Source organism: Entelurus aequoreus, linkage group LG03 (assembly GCF_033978785.1).
Source record: "Entelurus aequoreus isolate RoL-2023_Sb linkage group LG03, RoL_Eaeq_v1.1, whole genome shotgun sequence".
NCBI classification, from domain to species: Eukaryota; Metazoa; Chordata; class Actinopteri; order Syngnathiformes; family Syngnathidae; genus Entelurus; species Entelurus aequoreus.
This window is the reverse complement of record NC_084733.1, coordinates 37,102,705-37,128,279: the sequence shown is the minus strand read 5'-3', so window position 1 is coordinate 37,128,279 and position 25,575 is coordinate 37,102,705. Positions and strand designations below refer to the sequence as shown.

General features: G+C 39.9%; 2 protein-coding genes across 4 annotated transcripts in view; one reads left to right on the top strand and one right to left on the bottom strand.

Moving 5' to 3' along the window:
- Positions 1–10,034, top strand: part of si:dkey-16j16.4 (uncharacterized) — a 40,270-nt gene extending 30,236 nt beyond the window's left edge. For both annotated transcript variants that reach the window (XM_062041737.1, XM_062041736.1), the window contains one exon: positions 9,013–10,034. In XM_062041737.1, coding sequence (XP_061897721.1) covers positions 9,013–9,117 — 105 coding nt within the window. In that variant the 3' untranslated portion in view covers positions 9,118–10,034. The remainder of the gene's footprint in view (positions 1–9,012) is intronic.
- Positions 10,035–11,954: 1,920 nt separating this feature from the next.
- Positions 11,955–25,575, bottom strand: part of slc4a1ap (solute carrier family 4 member 1 adaptor protein) — a 23,500-nt gene continuing 9,879 nt past the window's right edge. The window contains exons 6-15 of one of the 2 annotated variants that reach the window (XM_062041731.1): positions 25,156–25,295; positions 24,914–25,074; positions 23,752–23,821; positions 23,488–23,677; positions 21,832–21,931; positions 21,558–21,753; positions 19,857–19,952; positions 19,740–19,795; positions 19,579–19,648; positions 11,955–16,360 (exon numbers count right to left, since the gene is read on the bottom strand). In XM_062041731.1, coding sequence (XP_061897715.1) covers positions 16,311–16,360; positions 19,579–19,648; positions 19,740–19,795; positions 19,857–19,952; positions 21,558–21,753; positions 21,832–21,931; positions 23,488–23,677; positions 23,752–23,821; positions 24,914–25,074; positions 25,156–25,295 — 1,129 coding nt within the window. In that variant the 3' untranslated portion in view covers positions 11,955–16,310. The remainder of the gene's footprint in view (positions 16,361–19,578; positions 19,649–19,739; positions 19,796–19,856; positions 19,953–21,557; positions 21,754–21,831; positions 21,932–23,487; positions 23,678–23,751; positions 23,822–24,913; positions 25,075–25,155; positions 25,296–25,575) is intronic. The other variant, XM_062041730.1, reaches the window with a different exon arrangement.

Genomic DNA, 25,575 nt, shown 5'->3' with positions numbered 1-25,575 from the left:
TTTTGTGTGTGCTGAGGCCGCCCTGTCCTCGTGGAGGTAAAGAGATGAAGTGATGAGAGTTTCTCAGGCTGCAGATGCCCACAGTGATAGCGTGCAGTTGCATGCATGATAGAAAAATGTTGTGTTGGTGACGTTTGATGTGAGAAATGTTGCAAGTATGAGAAAGTTTGGGTGAATTTAACTGTTCTGAAGGGCTATTTCAATGGAGCTGTTGCCATGTCAGTGGCTCGGTAAATGCTGAATACTTAAAGAGAATGTTTGAAGTCATAGCAACACTTATAGTTTCATTTGCACTGTTTAGACAAACCAAATTACATACATAGATTTTACAGGGAGTAATACATCTGTGCTTTGATGTATGTCAGATGCTCACAAACTGTGATAGCAAACATTTAGACCAGCGGTCCTCAAACGGTCTACAGACCAAATCCAGCCTGACAAAACCTTTTATTTGACCTGTCAAACATCATCCACACAATGAAACCAGACACTTATAGTGAACACTGCTCATTACTGGGTGAAATACATTGTGAGTGGCTGGATATTTTAATACAGGGATATTCAACTAAATTGTTTAATTTCCAGGGGGGGCCGGACTTCTTCTTTCCTTTTTGTCCTTTTTTTGGATATTCCTGAGAACCAGCGTCCTCTACAGCAGACATTTGATTTTGGTCTATTCATTTTGTCGGAATTACAGGAGCGCTGTGCTGTTTTTAAAGGCCTACTGAAATGATTTTTTAAAATTTAAACGGGGATAGCAGATCCATTCTATGTGTCATACTTGATAATTTCGCGATATTGCCATATTTTTGCTGAAAGGATTTAGTAGAGAACATCGACGATAAAGTTTGCAACTTTTGGTCGCTGATAAAAAAAAAAGCCTTGCCTGTACCGGAAGTAGCGTGACGTCACAAGTTGAAAGGCTCCTCACCTTTCCCCATTGTTTACACCAGCAGCGAGAGCGATTCGGACCGAGAAAGCAACGATTACCCCATTAATTTGAGCCAGGATGAAAGATTCGTGGATGAGGAACGTTAGAGTGAAGGACTAGAGTGCAGTGCAGGACGCATCTTTTTTCGCTCTGACCGTAACTTAGGTACAAGCTGGCTCATTGGATTCCACACTCTCTCCTTTTTCTATTGTGGATAACGGATTTGTATTTTAAACCACCTCGGATACTATATCCTCTTGAAAATGAGAGTCGAGAACGCGAAATGGACATTCACAGTGACTTTTATCTCCACGACAATACATCGGCGAAGCACTTTAGCTACGGAGCTAACGTGATAGCATCGTGCTTAAATGCAGATACAAAAAAAATAAATAAACCCCTGACTGGAAGGATAGACAGAAAATCAACAATACTATTAAACCATGGACCTGTAAATACACGCCTGTAAATACACGGTTAATGCTTTCCAGCTTGGCGAAGCTTAACAATGCTGTTGCTAACAATGCCATTGAAGCTAACTTAGCAATGGGACCTCACAGAGCTATGATAAAAACATCAGCGCTCCACCTACGCCAGCCAGCCCTCATCTGCTCATCAACACCCGTGCTCACCGCCGTTCCAGCGATCGACGGAAGGACGAATGACTTCACCCGATCATCCGTGCGGTCGGCGGCTATCGTTGGATAGCGCGTCTGCTATCCAAGTCAAAGTCCTCCTGGTTGTGTTGCTACAGCCAGCCACTAATACACCGATCCAACCTACAACCTTCTTCTTTGCAGTCTTCATTGTTCATTAAACACATTGCGAAAGATTCACCAACACAGATGTCCAGAATACTGTGGAATTTTGAGATGAAAACAGAGCTTTTTTGTATTGGATTCAATGGTGTCCGAATACTTCCATTTAACTATTGAAGTCACGCGCATACGTCATCATACATAGACGTTTTCAACCGAAAGTTTAGCGGGAAATTTAAAATTGCACTTTATAAGTTAACCCGGCCGTATTGGCATGTGTTGCAATGTTAAGATTTCATCATTGATATATAAACTATCAGACTGTGTGGTCGGTAGTAGTGGGTTTCAGTAGGCCTTTAAGGACCTACAGCAAAAAAGTTAGTCAAAGATCATCTCTATGACAGCACTCCAGTGTTTTTAAGAATTAGTTGCAAAACTGTGAGTCTTTCACAGGTTTGTTTAACTAACTTGCTGGCCACTGGTTGAATAGCCCAAATGATGAAAAAGAGAGGACCTAAAATAGAACCTTGCGGAACACTACAAGTATAACTAAATAAGTTGAACAAATGACTAGTGACAGCATCTGAAGTAAAAAAAAAAAAGTTCCAGCAACATCTTAGTTACAAAATCATATTACAAAAAAAAATTAACTTCCAAATGGGTGCCTTGAGTATGTAATTCACAAGTTTGAACTCAAGTGTTCTGTTTGATAGCTAGTAGGGATGTAACAGTATTAAACTTTACAAATGCCATAGTGTGTAAAATGAAGTGGCAAGAATGTTTAGGATAAACATAATTATTGTAATTGAACACACACATAATGCTATAATTTTCTAATTATACTACAAACATATTTTAGGTGCAAATAATTGTGTCCACTGTTTTAAGCAAATATATTAAAAAAAAACTTAAATGAGCCATATGTAGGAATCTGGCCAGAAATGGGACTACAATCACAGTCAAAATTCAGTAGTCCCCTCCCTCTCTCCCTGACTGAGGTTGCCAGATACACAGCCGAATCCAGCTCGATCGACTGGGCTACTCCAAGGAATTTCAAAACTTCCACTGCCTCTTACTTGGGGTTGAGGTGCTGGGACCATAATAGCTGAATAGACAAGCGTTTTGTCAATAACAAATCTCTAACCAATTTTCAAGAACAAGTACGTCCTGCACAATAAATGGCAATCATATGGTTATTGTCAGTACTATAAGAAAACAAAGACTAAAACGAACTACAACCAAGGTTAGCAATGGTTATACTGGTGAAGAGCATGCTTAGCAGCCTAATGTGTGCCCAAAACTAAGGAGATATTTTACCAAGGTATCCCTATAGGCTACTGTTTCAGATTGCCATATAACTTGGTACATATAGTCCACAATACGCAAACACGAACAAGGAATTATTTTATCATGTGGTTTGGCTGTCTCCATACGTTTTACATTGCCATGATAACAGCCGAGCTAATGTTGGAACTAGGGCTGGGCGATATATCGAATATACTCGATATATCGCGGGTTTGTCTCTGTGCGATGTAGAAAATTACTATTTCGTGAGTATTCGAGTATACGTTCTCACGCAGTTGCTTTTAGCTGCGGGCATTACACTACAGGCTTTTCTCACTCTTTCTTGTCTCTCCTTCGCACAGAGAGATAAAACAAGCGCACCTTCTTACATATGTCACATACCGTTGTGCGTGCAACGTCATATGCCCTCGCCGAGCAGAGAGGTAGCGGCGTGGGTAACGTTAGCTGTGGCAGGTGGTGCAAGCTGAACGGTGCAAGTGGTAATACGAGAGAGAGAAGGTGCGAATCTGGTAACAAATGGAGGGAGAATAATTAATTCCCAAGAAAAACAGCACAGGGTCCATCATCTGGCGGTGGTTTGGCTTCAAGCAGGAAGATGTTGAAAAGACAACCGTAATATGTCAAGTATGCGTTGCTACAAAAAGTAGCAGCACTACTAATGTGTACCATCATTTGAAAAGTCACCCGCTAGAGAATAAGGAGTGCTTGAAACTCCTCATGTCAACATCTCCGGCCACACCCAACAACATGCCGAAGCAACCAGCACTGACCCAATTGAGCCTGCCGTCTTCCATTTCCAGATCAACACCGTATGAAAAAATAGTCAAAAACAGAAGGAGATAACGTCCGTAGTAACCTACCACTTACCGAAGGACATACACAATTTGATTTCCTATTATGCAGCTCATTTTAATTTTACAGTTTTTGAAATATCTTGTGTGACTTCATGCACAAAAGTGCACTTTATTTGTTTTAAAATATTGTAGTGGCGTTCTGTACAAAATATCAAGATATATATCGTGTATCATGACATGGCCTAAAAATATTGAGATATTAATAAAAGGCCATATCGCCCAGCCCTAGTCGGAACCCATTTCCTCAGTGTATCAGCATATTGAGAACGTAATAGGCACTGACACTACCCATTTCCACATAGGTTTAATTTGTTGAAAATATATTTTGCCCTGCCAGTTTGATGATACACCGACATACAGGCTAACAGGCATATTTTTCCCCCATTAGCCTATATGTCGATGTGCCATTGACCGGGCTAGCATGCTAAGCATTTGTTGCACAAACATACTAGCTTTGTTAGACAAGATCATAGACTGTATTGGACAATATAGTTTACATATCAAATGTCCCATTTCCATTCATTACAAGTAATAAGAAAACGTAAATGCCTTACTTACCTATCAAGGAGGAAATTAGCAAGTTTGGCGTCCAATGAAAAAATCTTCTCCGCCTTCAATTGTCTCCATTTTTCAAAGGCATCCCCGATACAAATCCTTGTTTTGTTCCTGGCTTTGTCATGATTAATTTGAGAATCGTAATGACACCTTTTAGATTTACTAAGGTCTGACATGCTTAGTAACTTTACCAGTGGCAGTAGCTAGACGAAGATGGCGGTGCGCAACTGGCAACCTTAATGTAACGCACTCACAGACTTTCTAATTGGTCAAACGCTGGAGGGCGGGGCATCGAAGTGAATATAACAAGATTTCGGAGCTGTAAATCTAATTTTGAAATGAACATAGAAGTATTCAAAAGAACATGATTTATTAATGCCTTTTGGCATATCAGGGCCATTTAATGATGACTTGACATTACATTTTTACATATAGCTCCTTTAACAGTTGATGTCTTTTAAAGTGACAAAGTAAACATCCAGTGTAAAACAATAATATTCGCTTTAGTGTCTTTCAACTTGTACTTTCTGACAAGCAAATTCCTCCACAGAGAACATGTTTATATCAGTTTGGAAAATTCTGTTTCTCAGAAAAGCTACCTAACAATTTACCGTTTAATAATGTAAATACCTCACAAACTGATGTTTAGCTTTGCTGGCTTCAAATATATTTTCTGGATGACAGTTAATGAGTTGCCCCCCCCCCCCCCCCCCCCCCCCCCACTGGCTGTTTCGCCAGTTCATTATAGCCCTGGCTTAAGGGGTGATAATGTTTGATCTGGACAAGCGTACCAAGCTTCAAATCCCTGTCAGGGTGAATGTTAACATGTATCGTTATTGTTTTATGAAAAATATCATGAATATTTACATTATGTTATTAGTTGTATTTGTATAGTACTTTTAACAATACTGGCCCTTGCTGTGTCTGCTGAGCAATATTCTGGCCCTTGGGTGGGAAAAAAGTAATTGAGGGCTCCTGAGTGAGTTTATTTTATGGAAAATGTTTCGGAAACACACTTGAGGTCCCAGTCCGCCTCACGCAATCGACCCCTCTGCCGGCTCTGGAGAAAGTCCTGCCAGATTCAACAAAGTCATTTCCTGTCGGTAGGAGAATGACCAGGGCTAATTTTAGAGCGGGGTTGACAGAGCCACAAAGAGCATTTCCTGCTATCAGTCATTTATCGCACTGAACCTGCAGTGTCACTGAAAAATAATCATAGTGAAACATCTCTTTGGGATGGATACTTGTTAACTCTGCCTATGTTTTCAATTGTCTATGACACTTTTTCCACTGCACAACACTGTGTTTTTAAAGTAATAACGTCACTGCGATCATACAGTTCTTCCATACTTTGGACGTTGAAGAATAACTTAATATGCGGGACAAACGGTAGAAAATATACGGATGGATGGATGGATGGATATGAAGTATTACATTATAATATTGTTTTATAATGCAACTTTTTATCAAAGCCTGATTTTAGTTGTAGAGTACTCATGCAAACCTCATCTTGAAGTGTCACACTTGTTTTTATTGAGGGCCACAATAATGGCTACCCTCAGAGGGCCGCCGATAACAGTGAAGTGAATATATATATATATATATATATATATATATATATATATATATATATATACACTACTATAAACCCATAATAACCTCATTACATAATTGCCTATTAATTTGGTTATAACAGATTGATGGATAACTTGCCGTGAAATTAAAAGTAAGTGACAAGGAGTTAAGTTACCACCCAAAAACTGCTTTGAATATGTTGTCGCATGATCAAATAATGTTTTGAGAATATGCAATTGTATACAGTATATTTTTGCTGTCAAATTTGAAAGAACAAATACATTTAGCCAGAAAAAGTGCTCTATTGATTATTATTTCCAGGCTTCTGTTGGCCACATCACACCTGTGGTTTAAACTAATAGTTCTTGATGTTTGAAGTGAATATATATGTGTTACTTTTTTCTTAAAATATAGCATTTAGTCAAATTTAGTGCACAACTTGCATAAATTGTGAGTAGATTTGGCTGAAATTTGGTGTGCAGCGTTGGCATGATAGATACTTGATGATTGGTGGACCACGGACATGACATAACAAATACAAGTTTTAAAAAGCTAATTACGAATTGATAAACTTTTGGTCATGGTCTGGATTAGAGATGTACGATAATGGCTTTTTTGCCGATATCCGATATTCCGATATTGTCCAACTCTTAATTACCGATTGCGATATCAACCCATACCGATATATACAGTCGTGGAATTAACACATTATTATGCCTAATTGTGTTGTGATGCCCCGCTGGATGCATTAAACAATGTAACAAGGTTTTCCAAAAGAAATCAACTCAAGTTATGGAAAAAAATGCCAACATGGCACTGCCATATTTATTATTGAAGTCACAAAGTGCATTATTTTTTTTAACATGCCTCCTCATGCTCTCACTGAGAGAGCATGAGGAGGTTGAGGTGGACGGGGTTGAGGTGGAGGGGCTGGGGGTGTGGAGTAGCGGGGGGTGTATATTGTAGCGTCCCGGAAGAGTTAGTGCTGCAAGGGGTTCTGGGTATTTGTTCTGTTGTGTTTATGTTGTGTTACGGTGCGGATGTTCTCCCGAAATGTGTTTGTCATTCTTGTTTGGTGTGGGTTCACAGTGTGGCGCATATTTGTAACAGTGTTAAAGTTGTTTATACGGTCACCCTCAGTGTGACCTGTATGGCTGTTGACCAAGTATGCCTTGCATTCACTTGTGTGTGTGAAAAGCCGTAGACATTATGTGACTGGGCCGGCACGCAAAGGCAGTGCCTTTAAGGTTTATTGGCGCTCTGTATTTCTGTACTGTACTATACTGTACTTCTCCCTACGTCCGTGTACACAGCGGCGTTTTAAAAGGTCATACATTTTACGTTTTGAAACCAATACCGATAATTTTGAAACCGATACCGATCCATTTTCCATCCATTTTCAACCGCTTGTCCCTTTTGGGGTTTCAGGGGGTGCTGGAGCATATCTCAGCTGCATTCAGGCGGAAGGCGGGGTACACCCTGGACAAGTCGCCACATCCGCTCAGTGGCCTATACCAAAGACTATAAAAATGGGACCCATAACCTCCCTGCTTGGCACTCAGTAACACGGGTTGGAGTTGGGGGTTAAGTCACCAAAATGATTCCCGGGCGCGGCGCCGCTGCTGCCCACTGCTCCCCAAGGGGATGGGTCAAATGCAGAGGACAAATTTCACCACATCTAGTGTGTGTGTGACAATCATTGGTATCTTTAATCATCACAGGGCCAATCAAGATAGACAGACAACATTCACACTCACATTCACACACAGGGCCTATTTAGTATTGCCAATCAACCTATCCCCAGGTGCATGTTTTTGGTACCGATAATTTGCGATATAACATTTTAAAGCAATTATCGGCCTATAATATCGGCAGTCCGATGTTATCGGACATCCCTAGTCTGGATTACATTTTGAACTTGGACTTGCCTCGAGATGGATATCAAATTGGGTACTTTTAGAGGCACCGACCAAATTCCGTCGGTTGTACCGGGTATCGATTCATGTCAAATCAAACAGTGTCATATTTTGATACCTTTTGTTGGTGGTGACGTACTTTCCGTTTGCAGACTAAACAGTAACTTGGCAAGGCAACAATCATTTAAGCAGCACTCAAAAAGGACTCAGCCAATAATGCTAGGTAGTAGGTTAAGTAAAGTAATAATGTTACAATTTTCAATACCTGATAGAAAATGTTCAAACGTAAAGTAAGGCTACACTTTTCCAGAATGCACTAGCTTGATGCTAATTTACATTGGATTTGCCATATACAGGCTACTGATTAGCATAAGCGATTTTACATCTTTTGTAATGAAACTACAACTAAGATGCACATTACAATCAAACAGGAAATGATGCAGGAGCCAAAGGTAGTAGTACCCAAATGACGAGCCTTTTATACATATTATTAATCATTAAATATAATACACTTACAATATTAAATACTAGTATACTATATATATATCAACAATGTACAATATAATAATTAAAGATGCATAAATAATATGTTTATAATTGAATCATAGTCTCTGAGTCGTAATTGAATCGTGAGGTGCCTAAAGATTTCCACCTCTGTTTTAAACACTTTTTAGGGCTCAGCAATATACTAGATGCAACTAAATTGCAAAGACTACTTCCTAGCATGGCAACACACTGTAGTCTATCTACACTACTGCTTTTTAATGTCTCTGAATTTCAACTGTATGCAAGCTTGCAACTGAGAAAGGTAATACGAAAAAAGATACAACAACTGGACAGCACAGTTATGATAAGCAGTTATTTAGATTTGATTGAATAATTATCATTAATAATACACACAAAAGTACCGACAATTGGTACCGTCAACAACAGGTATTCGATTCCTAGGTACCAGGAATCGGTACCGTATTGGTTCAAATGTGAATGGTAGCCATGTCTAGGCTTGACACTTAAAATCAGTAGAGACAGGAACTTCAAAAGTTGTCTTCATGAAATGTGAAAAAAAAAATAATTTCACAGCTCTCGCATGTGAACACTTCTTATCTCTGCATCCTCAGACTCTGACTGGCAGTCGCGCTCCACCCAGGTACACTTACGACCCCTCCATCTTCGCCTTCCGGTCTTTGAGCACCGTGCCCCTGTCTGAGGATCCTCCCTGCTGATGAAGGAACTGCTCGTTGAAAACGTCCCTTCTCTCAAAAGAAAGACTGTTCTAAAACAGACCGGTCCAACTATTGCACACTCAGGTATTCCCACCCTGTATCGATGTCACTTTGATGATTACTCTTGGGGGAATAATATGGCCTAACATTTCTAAAGGATATTTCAGGTTTGTATACATATAGTTGTACCTGACTAAATCGTGGTATTGGTAAAGAAAGGCACATGGCTTATGTCGCACAACAAATCACATTCATTTAGCTTTGGATGGGCTCAAGGGGAAAGCTGCATGGACGACAATCAAATGGTTTCCAAAGTAATGTACAAACATGGTCACCCACTATCTTAATCATGTTTTGATGATAACGTCATATTTGCCTGCCTGGAAAACAACATGTTATTCTTTGAATATGCAGGTGACGGTGAACTATACCAACACATATGACTAGTTCTACCTAGTTGACCATTGATGTGTTTCTCAGCCAATATGATTAGTGTTAGTCCCCGTCAAGTATTTGTAGCCTCTTCCCTGCATGAGTTCCACTGTGTTGCAGAAAGAGCGAGAAGGAATGAGTACAATAGTTTGCTGCACATTTGGCAAGTGTAACGGATGTGCTGTGTTATGCATAGCCTACTTGTAGTGTGCCATTTTTATTATTTTTAATATTGTACCTCATCACTTTTTAGGTAGAACAGGACCGTTGGTAAGATGTAAAAATAGCCCAGTTTTTTCTAGACATGCCTTTCAATAACATTCCTGTTGTGTCGTACGGAATCGGAGAATTGCCAGCTGACCGTTGGATCGGACATGCAATGTCGCCGTCATAACGACCATTTTCGCCGAAGTGAATGTAACATTGTGACAAGTTTCTGTTCCTTGTTACACTAAATGGATCAATAAATGCCCTGTGGCCTCTTGTTCGAGAGTGATTCTTGTTTGGAGCAACATTTAGTTGAGTGCAGGGGTGCCCAATCTCGCCCCGCCAAGTCGTTTCATTAAAAGTTCAAGAGTTCAAACCCCCGCCGAGTCACACCAAAGACTATAAAAATGGGACCCATTACCTCCCTGCTTGGCACTCAGCATCAAGGGTTGGAATTGGGGGTTCAATCACCAAAATGATTCCCGAGCGCGGCCACCGCTGCTGCTCACTGCTCTCCTCACCTCCCAGCGGGTGGAACAAGGGGATGGGTCAAATGCAGAGGGTAATTTCACCACACCTAGTATGTGTGTGACTATCAGTGGTACTTTAACTTTAAAATGGCTTCCCAAATGTAATCCATTTTCATTAGAGCTGGAACTCTTTGGGCACCTCTTGATTCAATTCCGGGGTGACTATTCAATTATAAATGATAAATGATAAATGGGTTATACTTGTATAGCGCTTTTCTACCTTCAAGGTACTCAAAGCGCTTTGACACTATTTCCACATTTACCCATTCACACACACATTCACACACTGATGGCGGGAGCTGCCATGCAAGGCGCTAACCAGCAGCCATCAGAGGCAAAGGGTGAAGTGTCTTGCCCAAGGACACAACGGACGTGACTAGGAAGGTAGAAGGTGTTTCAGAATCGATTCTCGATTCAACATGTTTCTCATAATACAGCGCATGTGGAAAGTATTCACAGCACTTTTTCCACATTTTGTTATGTTACAGCCTTATTCCAAAATGGAATTAATCAATTTTTGTCCTCAAAAATATACAAATACGCTATAATGACAATGCGAAAATGTTGCTGTTTTTTTATTTATTTGCAAAATGATTGAAAAATTTAAAAAATATCACATGTACATAAGTATTCACAGCTTTTGCTTAATACTTTGTTGATGCACCTTTGGCAGCGATTACAGCCTCAAGTCTTTTTGAATACGATGCCACAAGCTTGCCACACCTATCTTTGGGCAGTTTCGCTCATTCCTCTTTGCAGCACCTCTCAAGCTCCATCAGGTTGGATGGGAAGTGTTGGTTTTCATCCAGGATGTCTCTGTACATTGCTGCATTTATCTTAGTCTAGTCAGGAAGGTGACCAAGAACCTGATGGTCACTGTCGGAGCCACAGCATTCCTCTGTGGAGAGAAGAGAACCTTCCAGAAGGGCAACCATCTCTGCAGCAATCCACCTATCAGGCCTGTATGGTATAGTGGCCAGACGGAAGCCATTTTTGCCAAGATGCACCTGAAATACTCTCAGATCATGAGAAACAAAATTTTCTGGTCTGATGAGACAAAGATTGGACAATTTGGCATGAATGCCAGGCGTCATGTTTGGAGGAAACCAGGCCAATACCATGCTTACAGTGAAGCATGGTGGTGGCAGCATCATGCTGTGGGGGTGGTTTTCAGTGTCAAGAACTGGGAGACTAGTTAGGATAAAGGGAAAGATGAATGCAACAATGCACAGAGCCATCCTGGATGAAAACCAACACTTCACATCCAACCTTGAGAGGTGTTGCAAAGAGGAATGGGCGAAACTGCCCAAAGATAGGTGTGCCAATTAGCATGTGGCATCGTATTAAAAAAGACTTGAGGCTGTAATTGCTGCCAAAGGTGCATCAACAAAGTATTGAGCAAAGGGTCTGAATACTTATGTATATGTCATTTTTTTATTTTATTTTTAATACATTTGAAAAATAAAAAATAAAAACTTTTCGCATTGTCATATGGGGGTTTGTCTGTAGAATTGTGAGGACACAAAATAATGTATTCCATTTTGGAATAAGGCTGCCACATAAGAAAATGTGGAAAAAGTAAAGCGGTGTGAATACTTTCTGGATGCACTGTATAAAGTTTGGTAAATAAATTATAACAAAACCTTTTTAAACAGGTTACAAAATCTCCTCTTGGCTGCTGACGTATGACTTATACGCACAGAAGTGGCCTAAAAATGTTTAACAATTTTTTATTATCTTATTTACAAAAAACACAATGTTAATCAATCTAATACAAGAAAATAGAACAACAATAATTAGGATAGAAGTGTACAGAGCAATTGAGAAGATATACAAATACGTGTTTGAGAACAGACATTTTATTTTATTTTTTTCATAATATCTTTTTAAATACGTTTTGAAATCTATGAAGTGTTAAGTCATATATATAGGTTTCAATCCTGTGGACACCTTCTGAAAACATATTAGTACATATTTTATACATCATACACCAGTTTTGTAGTCCGCAAGATCATTTCAATTATTTTGGGAAAATGTGACCAAAACACAAGGATAGTGTGACAGTGTGAAGGGCTGTTGGCAAGGACTTGCATGTTTTATTGTCATTTTGAGGTTTTGGACATATATCCATCCATTATCTACCGCTTGACCCTTTCGGGGGTTACGGGGTGCAATGCTGGAGCCTATCCCAGCTGCATTTAGGCTGGACAAATCGCCACCTCATCACAGGACCAACACAGACAGACAACATTCACACACTAGGGCCAATTTAGTGTTGCCAATCAACCTATCCCCAGGTGCATGTCTCTGGAGGTGGGAGGAAGCCGGAGAACTCGGAGGGAACCCACGCAGTCACTGGGAGAACATGCAAACTCCACACAGAAAGACCCCAAGCCCAGGGATCGAACCCAGGACCTTCTTATTGTGAGGCACACGCATTAACCCCTTTTCCACCGTGCTGCCTGGTTTTGGACATGCTCCCATAAATTCATTAAAACCCTCATTTTGGTCTGTAAATACGAGTAGTTACAGTGGAAAAATACACTTCCTGCTTACAGATACTGAGGAAGGATAACATCACTTATTAGTAAAGGTGTCCCAATTCGACTTTGATATCAGATATTGGTCCGATATCAGCAAAAAAACAAGTATCGAATTATATAACTGGTACGCGTGACAGATTTTTGGTTATGCTGATTGTTTTCTTTTGTTTCCATGATTTCCTGTTTGGTTTCTATGGTATACAGCCCCCTTTACTTTCTGTTCCTTGCCCTGCCAACACACCTGTTCTTTGTTGTTAATTAGTTCCTCCTTCACTTGCTGGCTCATTGTCTATTGTGGCTTCATGCTGTGTGCACTAGCTATTTGTTTGCAAAACAATCCTGCACCGTCCTTCATTTTAAAGAACTTGTTACCTGCATGTCGCCTGCCGCCCCTGCACCTTGGGGTCACTCTGTCCGCAACCATGCAAAAACATGACAACATGTCTTCCAGTAAGCACACAAGGTTGGTCTTGTATTTTGGTGAAGTTATTTACAAGAGTTAAACCGGGTGGGCTATCGGCTACGAGGAGCTAACAGCCACACAACAGCTAAGCACACAAGCTAGACACTGGAATAAAAGTCCTGCACAAAGTAAACATTTAGAACATTTCTAAAACCCCATTTTCAGTACAGTAGTACCCCAATTTATACGCTCAATTGGTTCTGTGACAGAACTCTTAGCTTAAAACACCTTTATCTCAAATCAACATCGCCCTTTGGAATGAATTGTAATCCTGTCCCCAAAACAGCACAATTTTAACATGCCTTTTAAAAAGAAAAACTATTTTTAGATAAAAGTATTTCATAAAAACACTAGACTGTATACTAACACTTACAGTAGTTTGATTAAATAATGTAATGTACAGTATTTATCATGGAGAGTGAATTTTTTTTACGGTATTTCCTTCCACACAATCAGCTGCTTTTCCATATTTTCATGGATAAATGCTGTTTGGATATAATTCTAACATTCTTGTCGCATTCTGCTTCAGTATGGTGCAGACTAGCAGTGATATGCTACGATTGTTTCGCCAAGTTAGCGACACGTTTTCAGTCAATTCTTCTTCTCAGCAATGTCCTTCACGCTCACTTTCTTCCTTCTCATAGTTGGAAATACGACGTTCCGTTCATCTTTACCTATAAGCTAACGCTCGCGAGTAAGACCAGATGTTTTATTAGAATCGTACGGGCTTCACTGTGCCATTTGCTACGCCAACTAATGGTGGGGATTCGTGTAACTTTAATTTTTGCTTGCAACTTAGAGCATAACAATTAGCCAAGAGAGAGCGCTTATCTCAAATCACTTAAGTTGGGGCACTTAAGATGAGGTATTTACAAGTATCAAATAATTTTAGGTGCATATTACTTCAAAACAGTCACAAGCATACTAGAAAGTATCCAGTAACAAAGGAGTCCGCATCATTTAATTTACCGTCATGAGCTTACGTAATGACTTATTGCGGCCACTAGATGTCGACAAAACACAAATTAACACTCCAATTCAAATGCATAAATCTGTAATGTTTTTGTTTTTTTTTACCTACCATTTTTCTCTAAATAATTTTACTTGCTCAGTTCTTTAACAACATTCTACCACTCTAAAATAATAAACATGTATACTATGATACCATAGGGTTAGTGTTTTTCAAACCTACCCTTGTTCTCTGTTTAACTAATTTCACTCGATAAAACCTTTTCTACAATTCCACACTACAACATTTTTAAAGCGTGTAATACTGGAATTTCCCAAAAAGGGACAAGCGGTAGAAAATGGATGGATGGATGGATTATCTATCTATGATTCCTGCTAATATATCGGATTACTATCGGTATCAGCCAACACTTAAGGCTTAAATATCGTATCGGAAGTAAAAAAGTTTTATTAGGACACCCATACATTATGAGGCTATAAGTCGCTATCAGCTACACAACAGCCAAGCACACAATAGCACACAATTTAGTCCAATATTGCAGTCTAAAACAGGTTAGTGTTTTTATACATACCGTTGTTTTGTGTGAGCAAGTTTGGTTGATCAAGCCCTCTCTAACATTAAACACAAAAAATAATCAGTGCTGATATCGGCAGCACGGTAGTACAGTGGTTAGTGCTTGGAGTTTGCATGTTCTCCCCTTTGGGTACCACCTCCAAAGACATGCACCTGGGGATAGCTTGATTGGCAACACTACATTGGCCCTAGTGTGTGAATGTTGTCTGTCTGTGTGGGCTCTGTGTAGGCTCCAGCTATCCCCGCGACCCCGAGAGGGACTAGCGGTAGAAAATGGATAACGTTGATATTGTATCGGATCAATATCTGTATCGTACTGAGAGTGAAAAAGTTGAATCGGGACGCCTCTGAACTTTTTGCTCTTGGTCGTGTTTCCCAGCTGTAAGACAGGTCCTCTTAGAGGAAGTGTGCCAAAGAAAAGGAATGCCATCACCATGGAAGTGAAAATGCCCACCAATATTGAACATCAATCGCTCCATTATGCGATTTACTACCCGGCATTGTGAGTCTGACTTCACTGTAGTGCAACTTGGAGCACCTGTATTCATAAACAATCTTTTGAACCACCAAGCGTCCCTTTGGTGCTCTCCAATCTGAGGACAGTTTGTCTTACATAAACCGAATATGTTGAGACCTAACTGACCTTATGTAAGTGCCCCTAATAACCCCTAAGGAGGTGGCTTAAGCCCACGATTGGCCCTGTGACCGCTGCACTGAGTGACCTAGTGTCGGCCGCACTTGAACACCAGTCACAGTTGTGGCGTGTATGAGAACGGGGACTGCAAGGTGTGGAGCCAAAGACGGTCGTTGATGAATGGGTCATTGCATCACATCACAGCGCGCGGTTGTGTACACACTTTTTTTTTTTGTTTACACTTTTTGTACAATAATTACAACTTGAGCGCGACATGACAAAAACAATTAAATGAAAGGAGCAGCAGTGACAGCTCAAATGTCTAACAATGTTTGACTTCCAACGACAATCCTGTTAAAAAGAGAACTTGGAAAAGGTGTGTGTGCTGACACACAACTCTGCTTACTGTAGCTTGAGTCATTATCAGCTTGTGTTTCATTCAGTAAGCCATCCAAGTGTCCAGATGGTCAGAAAAGCTGCTTTCCTGCTATACACTCTCCTTTTGGAGGGAGGGGAGTAATGCCTGTGATCAAGTGGAGCCAAAGAGGGGAGGGATACAGATTGGATGTCAGGTGGTTGGAAGTGTAAGAAGAGCCGCCAGAGACTAAAAACGTCGGGGGGGAAAAAAAGCTGAATTCACATCAGTTCGATCTTGCGCCACCATTTTGTGTGTCTTCTGCTTGGAAAAAGACAAGAGTGGGACTGTTGTGTGCTGAGGTGAATGGGGTCAGTGGGCGTGTCTTGATATCAGTTGTGCTCCCTCAGACGATATCACCAAAGTACAATCCAAGTGCCTTGCTGAGTAATACAGCGGGAGTGTGGAGGATGGACGTCTATTCCCTTAGTAGCCGTACTTGTCATTAAGGTGGGTGCGGCCATCTCCAGTTTGACCTAAAAGTGATGAACAGAATCACTTGAGAACGTCCACATATATTGAAAGAATGAATTGGAAATAACGCTGGGATGTTTAGAACAGTGATTCTCAAACTGTGGTACGTATACCACTAAAAGGTACACAGGCTGCGTCTAGTTGTACGTCAAATAATCACTCGATTAAAGTCTAGTGTTTTATTTTTCTATATTCAAACTGTGTAATATTAATACATGTAATATTAAATATACTTGTTAAATAAAACCTCTGCCTTGTTTTTAATACATACTTAGGGCTACTACACTGTATTTTAATGTTGGTCATTATGGTGATACGTGGTGAAAAAACACTAGTTTAGATTATTAAACCAATCAATGTACAGAATGAAACATATTTCCATTTATTTTATAAGCGGCTCAGCTTGAATTGTTTTATTGTGTTGTGAATTAACCATTTATTGTGTTTACTTATTTGCGTCCACAGGAAAGAAAATATGTAGAGTACTACCTCAAATTAAAATACCAGTAGAGTGGAAAAACAAGTTGCCTCTATATTGAAGCTATTATCATATATATCTGATGTAGGACACCCAAAGACTTGCAAAGTTTGCGAGTAAATAGATATGATTAACAAAGTATAAATCTCACTGAGATTCCCGAGCCATTTTAAGAGATAATCAGGAAGCCAGTCACGTGATGTAGAGGTAGGAACCATTGATCACTTCTCACCAACAACAATGCAAATCATGCAGACTTTAAGAGCCAACGACGATTATTTTGTGAAAAATGATGATCCAGAAACTTATATTTTTCATCTTTAATATGAGGATGATCTACAAGTTTTAGAAGCTCCGCTAAACAGATCCAGCTTTAGTGAAACACTAAGCATCATGTAGCAGTATTGCTAAGTGCTAAACAAGAAATACAAACATAATAAAACAATCGCTTACTGTACAATGTCTGCTCTTACTTGGATGACGACTGATAGGATGTCCATATCTTCTCGTTTAGATAAAGAATTAATCATGAGCCACACGAAGGGTTAAACGGGAAAAGTCTCCCTGCAGACACTGTCTTTGGGTACAAATTGAATGTCACAGATGAACAACTTCCAGAAGTATGGCTAAAGCCTAAATCCTCCTAATATCCAGATGAGAGGCATGATTTATAATCTAGAATAACTTTGAAAAGCCAAGACGCGATGATGCAGGAGCAGCAGGACATCGCGGCCAGCTCACAGTAAAGCAGTAGAGGGCTACTTAGCTGTGTGTTATCAATCCGCCGTTAAAAAATAGTTTGTCTGCGTTAGCGCTTATAATAACAACATCGCTAATATTTGGTTAATATTCAGGTCACGATATGTGTATAGAGTATTGTTGGCGGGTTTTGATGGTTATTTAGAGGATTTTGTGGGCGGAATAGAGAGCCCCCATTGACGGACTATATATGTATTTACGACTTAGAATGCATAAAAAAAAAGAAAATATAACATAGTAATTATGAATGATAGACAGCACATCTTTCTCTAATGTTTCTGTATTTCCAGTATGACTGATCTGATACTATGGTCAGAGTGCAGAAGTATTATTCATTTCATCAGAAGATGAAATGAATAATAACATCAAAATAATGTAATTTACTCATTTTCCCCAACTGATGTACTAACATCACGTGGTTTATTCTGTTCATATGTAGCATCATCAGGCCTCCGTCAGTCGTAACGACTATGGAAACTGCGCCAGTCCAGAGGTCAAGTTTAAACTCAGCGACAACGCCTGCTGTGGCTGATGAGTCCGATGTGGGAGAGGCAAACACGGCCGCATTTACTGCAGATGTAGCTGGAAGGCGCAACTGCAGGAGTGCGTGTCTTCCGATTGGTTCTTTTTTCATTGGCTGTGGCATGGATCTTTTCCTCGCCAGTCTTCAGCTGTTTGTGAAGGACACTGCGCCATTTGCTGCGGTCAGCTGCTGCATCTTCCCAGTGTTCAGTGTTTATGTCCAGGGCTTTCATGTCCCGCTTGCAGACATCTTTGAAGCGCAGTTTTGGCCGGCCAACAGATCTCTTGCCAGAGCCAAGTTCGCCATACAGGATGTCCTTTGGGATACGTCCATCCTCCATACGGCACACGTGGCCGAGCCAACGCAGCCTGCGTTGTCTGAGCAGCGTGAACATGGTAGGAAGACCAGCGCGTTCGAGGACCTGGGCATTCGTCACCTTGTCACTCCAATGGATGCCGAGGATGCGGCGAAGGCAGCGCATGTGGAAGGTGTTCTTCTCTACGGCAGCGAAACATGGACAACATACTCCAAACAGGAGCGCAAACTGATATGTAGCATAATCTCCAACAAAATGTGTGAATTTGGACTCATTTACATGAAGTTAGAAAGGGCCACATGTTAATTCAGCACATTTATGTGCTCTGAAGTCATGCGAACTCTGGCCAGTGGACACAGCCGTTTCTTTCATTCAAAATGTTGTACGTATTTTTATACTTAGCAAACTCATCTTGCGGGCCAGATAAAACCACATGTTTTTGACACCCCTGGTTTAAAGTAATTTAAAAATTCAATGTAATTTCACATTAAATTATGGGCTGTCAAAGTTAACGCGATAACGCGTTAGATATCATTTTCAATAACGGCACTCAGTATCGTAGTGTCGTAGTGGGGGAACTTGGCTGCAGTATCACTTGCTACTGATGAGCCACAAGCGAGCATAAATGAACAAAAGAAAGGCAACCTTATGGAAATATCATGTTCAAGGCCATGGCAAGTTGTTCTCCGGACAAGAAAGGACTATTTTTCGCCGTGATAATGCTGCAAACTCCTGCTTAATTTTGAGTTAACAATGACCAAAATGCGATTAATTGCGATTAAACAATTTTATCGTCTGACAGCCCTACATCAAATACATTCATGACATTAATTTATTTAATGGCACATTTAAGTAATTACTTAAATATTTAATTATTCCATTGTGTTTCATTTGGCCTTCCTTATTTGAGTAGTTCATTATGTGTATGATCACATTTTGAGTTTAAACATTTAACATAATAAGTTTAGTTTTGAGTGTTAGAGCAAGCAAATGGCACAGAGTTGATAGAATGGCCCATGTGTAAATAATTCCAATAGGTCATTAAAGCTCACTCAGTCAAAACTCATCATGTCCAATTAAATGTAAATACTTCAATTTCAATACAAGCTTCTTGAATAAAGTTCTAGCTGTTAGGAAAGGTTACCTGTGGGCGGCATCCAGACACAATAATCAGGGTCGTCTTGAGGATACTGGCCTGAGAGCTGCACTGGCGGCTATGTGAACAGACACACACGCACGCACACCACAAAGAGTTAGTATACAGTATGTAACATGAGCTCATTGAGTGTAAGAAGTGCCACCTACCATCACTTTCTTTCTCTTTCTCAGACTAGGCTCCTCATCACCCTTGGCTCTGGATTCTGTAAAGTTTTACAGAAATGTCAGGGTAGGCTCAAAACGTCATAATTACTAAGGACTCACCAGCAACTGGTGGGTTAGAACTGGGTTTTGTGTTCTGAGGCGGCGGCGGGTCAGTGTCCGCACATGGTTTAGTTGTCCTCTTTTTGGGACTTGGCTCTGATTAAAGAAGAAAAAAAAAGATACATCAGAAGGAGATTTTTTAATGACTGTTTACACGTATCAGTCTATGTGTATATACAGTACTATAGAGCAGTGGTCCCCGGACCGTTTACACGTATCAGTCTATGTGTATACAAAGTACTATAGAGCAGTGGTCCCCAACCATCGATCCGGGGACCACTTGCCGTGACGCATTTACTACCGGGCCGCACAGAAACATTATTTAATTTACAAACCAATGCATTTTTTCCAACTTGACTTTCACCTGTCCCACTAAACACACCAATACACTTGTTTATAGATGTATATTACAACTCCTGATAGGAAGTCACCATTTGTTATAGTCCATTCATGCACATTAATGAACATATATTAATGTGCCAGATTATAGCCAAAGGCTAATTTCCATCTGAAGAGTCATTGTATATAGCAAGGGTTCTTAACCTGTCTGACCTCAGGACCCAACTTTTCCACTACAAAGGGACCCGGGGACCACTCCAATATTAACACTGAATTAGTAATCTTACTTTTGATTTTGATAATATTAAATAAAATAAAATATCTAACCTACTTACAGTTTACTACCTTGTACAATTATATATAAGGATGTGGAAATCCTAAAGATTATTAATCTAACAAATAAATGTTAGGTTTAGGTCAGGCTTATTACAAAAAAATAAATTAACATACAATATGTATTATGTTTTGCTAAAATCGTAACTAAACTGTCAATAAAATTAAAGTACAAATGAAAATACAGCTTCACCACTTTAGTCATAATTTTTGCGCTTAACACATTTCTCAATGACATTAGCGCCAGACTTCTTCTGTGTTTTTTATATTGTCATTACTGCCACAAGTAGTAGAAAAGTGTGTTACAACTACCGTAAGTACAGCTGCCGCCTATGCGGACCACAGCTGAAAAAACAGATATATTACATTCTAGGCGGCGCTCACGGCCCAACAGCTCTTTGGTTAAGAAATACTGGGGACCATCTCCTCGCAAGGAAACACGCTCAGGGCTCCCACTACTTCAGCGTTATGGTGAGTTGATTTTTCATGCTAATTTTTTGCCTGTTTTTATCTGCCACACGTGGAAAGCCAGTCCGTGAAAATAATGCATACATTAAACCGGTCCCTGGTGGAAAAAAGGTTGGGGACCCCTGCTTTCGAGAATCTATTGCCACATAGTGGCATAAGTAAGTCATGAAGCACTACACCATCCATTGTCTATACCACTTAAACTCATTAGTACGATTGAAAAACCCCCAAAAACAAACATACTAACCACAAAGTTTTACATTAAAAAAACTGCATATTTCTTTAAAAATAACGACCATCGGTGTCTATTAAGGTGAACGTGTAACTATATATTTTTTTATAACAAGCAACTACTAATTCATTATATTCTAATATTAATTTCTAGGTCAATACTAAAAAGTTAAGTATTTTGTCCTCATGCAAACTGCAGCACTTTCACTTTAAACACCACTGCAAACTCCAAGATGATGTCTTTAATGTCATTGTAAAATTAATAACATCCACCTAATTGTTATTAATTAGGGCACAGTGTCTATTACACCACTTTTTCTGTAATCTGACCTTTTGGTGGCACTAATTCCTCTTCTTCCTGTCCTGAAGTCTCTTGGGATATGACGTTGGTCGACTCTTCAGGGTCAACAGTTTTTTCGGACACTGTATCTTTTTCCTCCTCCTCCTCCTCTTCCTCTCCTCCAGGGGGAAGTTCCTTCATGATGAAGAGTTCGGGAGGCAAGCTGGGCTGCTTAGGAGGCAACATCTACACAAAACCGATGTAGAATTATTAGGTCAACATCAGATAACCAAAAGACTGAATTTCAAAATAAAGTACACCAACCCCAAGTGTGCCAGTCTTCAGCTTAAACTTTCTTCCTCCCTTCATGGCACCAAAAAGGGGCAAGGCCTTCTTTGGTTTCTCGGATTCTGAGCCGCTCGAACTGTTAACAAAAAGGTAGGGGAAACAAATCATATTTGTTTGTTTGTCCATTTTTGTATTAGCTAGTAGGCTATTTTCCATCCAGGTTCATAGACAATGACACTCTGTTTATGCTACAAATAACTCAAGCAGTGAAAGTAACCCTTCACGCATATCCTGGCCCAAATGTGAATAATTCTAAACTACATGAAACACTTACCTACAAAGTATCAAGTTTGGTATTTTTGCATAGTTAAGGTTGCCTTCATGCATGAGCTTACCAGGGCTGAAGCCTGGGGGCCTCCACCCAATCAGGGGCCCCCGATTTTGACAGCGAAATGCAATGATTGGTGTTCATGGCTGTCAATCACAAACAGTTCTGCTTCGTGTAGCGATTGTGTGCTCTCTATCTCTCTCAACTGCATTGTTTTTTCCTACTGCTCAGATCAGGGAGCGAACCCACGCTGCCGGTGTGAGAGGCGGGCGTCTTGACTACTGAGCTAAAACCTAAGTATGAGGGACTAAAGTATCTGTGTTTTAAACATTAGAGACATAAATCAATGCTCAATATTGACTGGTTTGTAATCGGTTCAAATGTTTGACAAAAGATAGATAAAAATTACAACATAGGTTATTAAAAAGAGGGGGAACTGTTGTTGCAGCTGGAATGAATCAATAGGGATAGGCACCAAAAGCCAGTTCCATAATAGCACCGGTGCCATTATAAGTGACAGTACCCAGACTGAAAAAAAAACCCTTGGCGCTAAATGAATGCAGTCTCAGCAAACTGCCACAAATACTTGGCGATAATACTGTACAAGTAACATCTTGTTAGTAATGTAGCGTCCTGACAGAAACTCTTTTTAAACTTTATTGCCGACCTGAACACGTCAAAAACAGCCCTCGTAACATCGCAGTGCTAAGCTATATAGTAGCCAAGCAGCAACAACAACACAACACTTTCATTATGCATCAAGGACTGCTACAGCGAACAAGGCTGCATTTATGAACACTGGGAATTATGAGTATCAATATTACAAGAGTCAAATTGTGCACGTTCGCTATGTTCTGTGTTGCTGCCATTAATATGAAAATTTGTTGAGGATTTAATTTGTTATTATTGAATGTATTGCTTGGATATAATTTTATTTATAAAGTTGATGTATTTATTTATTTATTTAAAAAAAAATTGTATTTCATTGTGTAATTTGTACTGGTTCAGGCACCGTTTTTCAAGTACCAAATTGGTACTAGGGTATGTTAAAATGTAAATGATTTGCATTCAGGCAAATCCATGCATTTTATTGCAAATGTTGATCCAAATAATAAACGTAATAAGGACAGGTACAAAAAAAAGAAACTAAAAAAAACATGAATCACGATTCGGATTTTAATTGTTTTTTTCCACCACCCCATAGGCTGTAGGCCTGAACCAGTTGTTTTTTATAACTCAAGTTGCACAGAAAATAATGTTCTACCAGCCAACCAATCACAGTCATTACAGTCAGCAATGTTATATTATTTTTACATGTTACGCCACAAAAGAGGGGTTGGCAGTGGGAAGGAGCCACGTTTTACCTGGGGAGCAGTGAGGGCAGCTGTGTGGGCCGTGTGAGTTCCACCAGTTTGCGGAGCCGCTGGGCGTCTTTGCGCAGGTGTGCAACGTGCACGTGAAGCTTCCTGCGCTCCACGGCATCCATGGCTGCCTCGCTGCGCACAGCAGTCATGAACGCATCCAATGTGTCATCGTTGGAAGAGCTGGAGGCATCTGGTACGAAATAAGGAGGTGATCATGATGATTATGTAACCAATACATGTACAGTTTATGTGACGATGACTCACCTTTCCCACCCGTGCCAAGCTTTTTCTGTGTCTCTGCCACCTCCTTCTCCACCTCTGACAGCTTGGCAATCTGGAGGAAAAAGGATCATCAAACTGCATCCATCTTGAATTCATATCAAGCAAGAACCACAAATTAAGTAGAGCCACTGAAGTCGGATGCTCCAAAAGTCATAGTTCAACAGATTGATCATCATCAAAGGTCATCAAAAAGCTCAAGATGTGTTCTCACGCTTTCTCGACAGACACATAACGCCAAACATTGTGCCTAACAAACTAGTCCGTTACCCTGTCTATCCAAACATAATCCTATTAATTTTAACACAATAAAGAAGGTGAAAAAACAAATATTTAATTCAAGCAACTGATCACCAACTACAAAGATGTCGTTCGCGTGGCTCTTCTCTCCCCTCTCATTCTGCTCATCGCAGTCTTTAATAAAGTTAAAAAGTTATGTTAAATGTTCATTTATCAATTTAATTTATTATTTATGTATTTTACATTGTTTACTGCATGTAAATTATAATTATTACCTAAAACAAAGTGTTTTGTGATCATATTTTTGAATGTCTCTGGAATGGATTTAGGTGCATTTGTATAATTTCTTATGGGGAAAATGTATTTATAAAAAATTGAATTCTGTCAATCACGTTTGAAATTAGGGATGTTTTGATTAGGGTTTTATGCTGCCGATTTCGATCATTCATCAGTGAGATCGGCCAAAACCATTACCGTACACATGTATTAACTGCAAATTTTCCGTTGTACTTATAGTAAGTGCTATTGACAGTTTAACAATTTTACCACAATATTTAAACTAATTATGTATTCTTTTTAATTACATACAATTGTTTGAGCAAAGCAAAGTCAATAGTACATAACTAAACAAAAGCTAAATCTACTACTCATTTAAATGTTTTGTTTTTTGCCCTCCAAGTCATCCTGTGCCCAGGGTATTAAAAACAAAACAATTTGAAGAAAAAGAAAAATATCGACCTAATCACTCTATCATATACTGATGCTATACTCGGTATTGACACAACCAATTTATAGATGGATCCGCGCCCCTCCGACGTGATTTCTTATGATTTAACAGTTTTAATATTGTGTTCAACTTTGGAGGTTCCACTATACTATGAATCTGTCATTATGCTTTGAGCCTTACCAATGATTCATAAGTCTCGGTTCGCTGTTGAATCTTTCCTGCTTTCTTCATTCTCTCTTGCCTCTTCTTCTCAACGGTGCCAGTCCGATCCAGGAAGGTGTCATCGTCGCTGTCGTAGTAATCTTCATCTTCCCAGTTCTTTTTCTTGCGCTTGCGGGAAACTGGATGCAAACACAACAAACTCTTGTTATAATACTCAAAAAGTTTTTAAGATGTTGCCTGTTCCAAGAGCTTGGCCGCACCTGCTTCCTGGCGCAGCACTCCTCTAGCCTCAAGCATCCTGCAGGATTCCAGACAACACTGGACCATTGCTTCTTTCTTCTTGCCCGTGTGGGTCACCTCGGCAACAAGCTGTCGGCCCAGGGCGTCGTCCACTGGCAGCCTGACATGCAGACAGCAGCATGATCAAACTACATCTATGCAACACATTTCTAGCAGAAATGAAGTCCAGTTTTCATCAGTTCAATTCAGTATGCAGTTTGGGTCTTGCATGTGAAGAGTGCAACCGACTGTTGGGGAACAATTACGTTACAATGTTCAACATCTTTGCCAGGGGTGTCCCAATCCGATATTAGCAAAATAATTATCGGACTATATCCAGCATAACAATGTTCATACTTATTTTGATGTTGCCTATCGTTCACAATCCTAATGAGAGAATG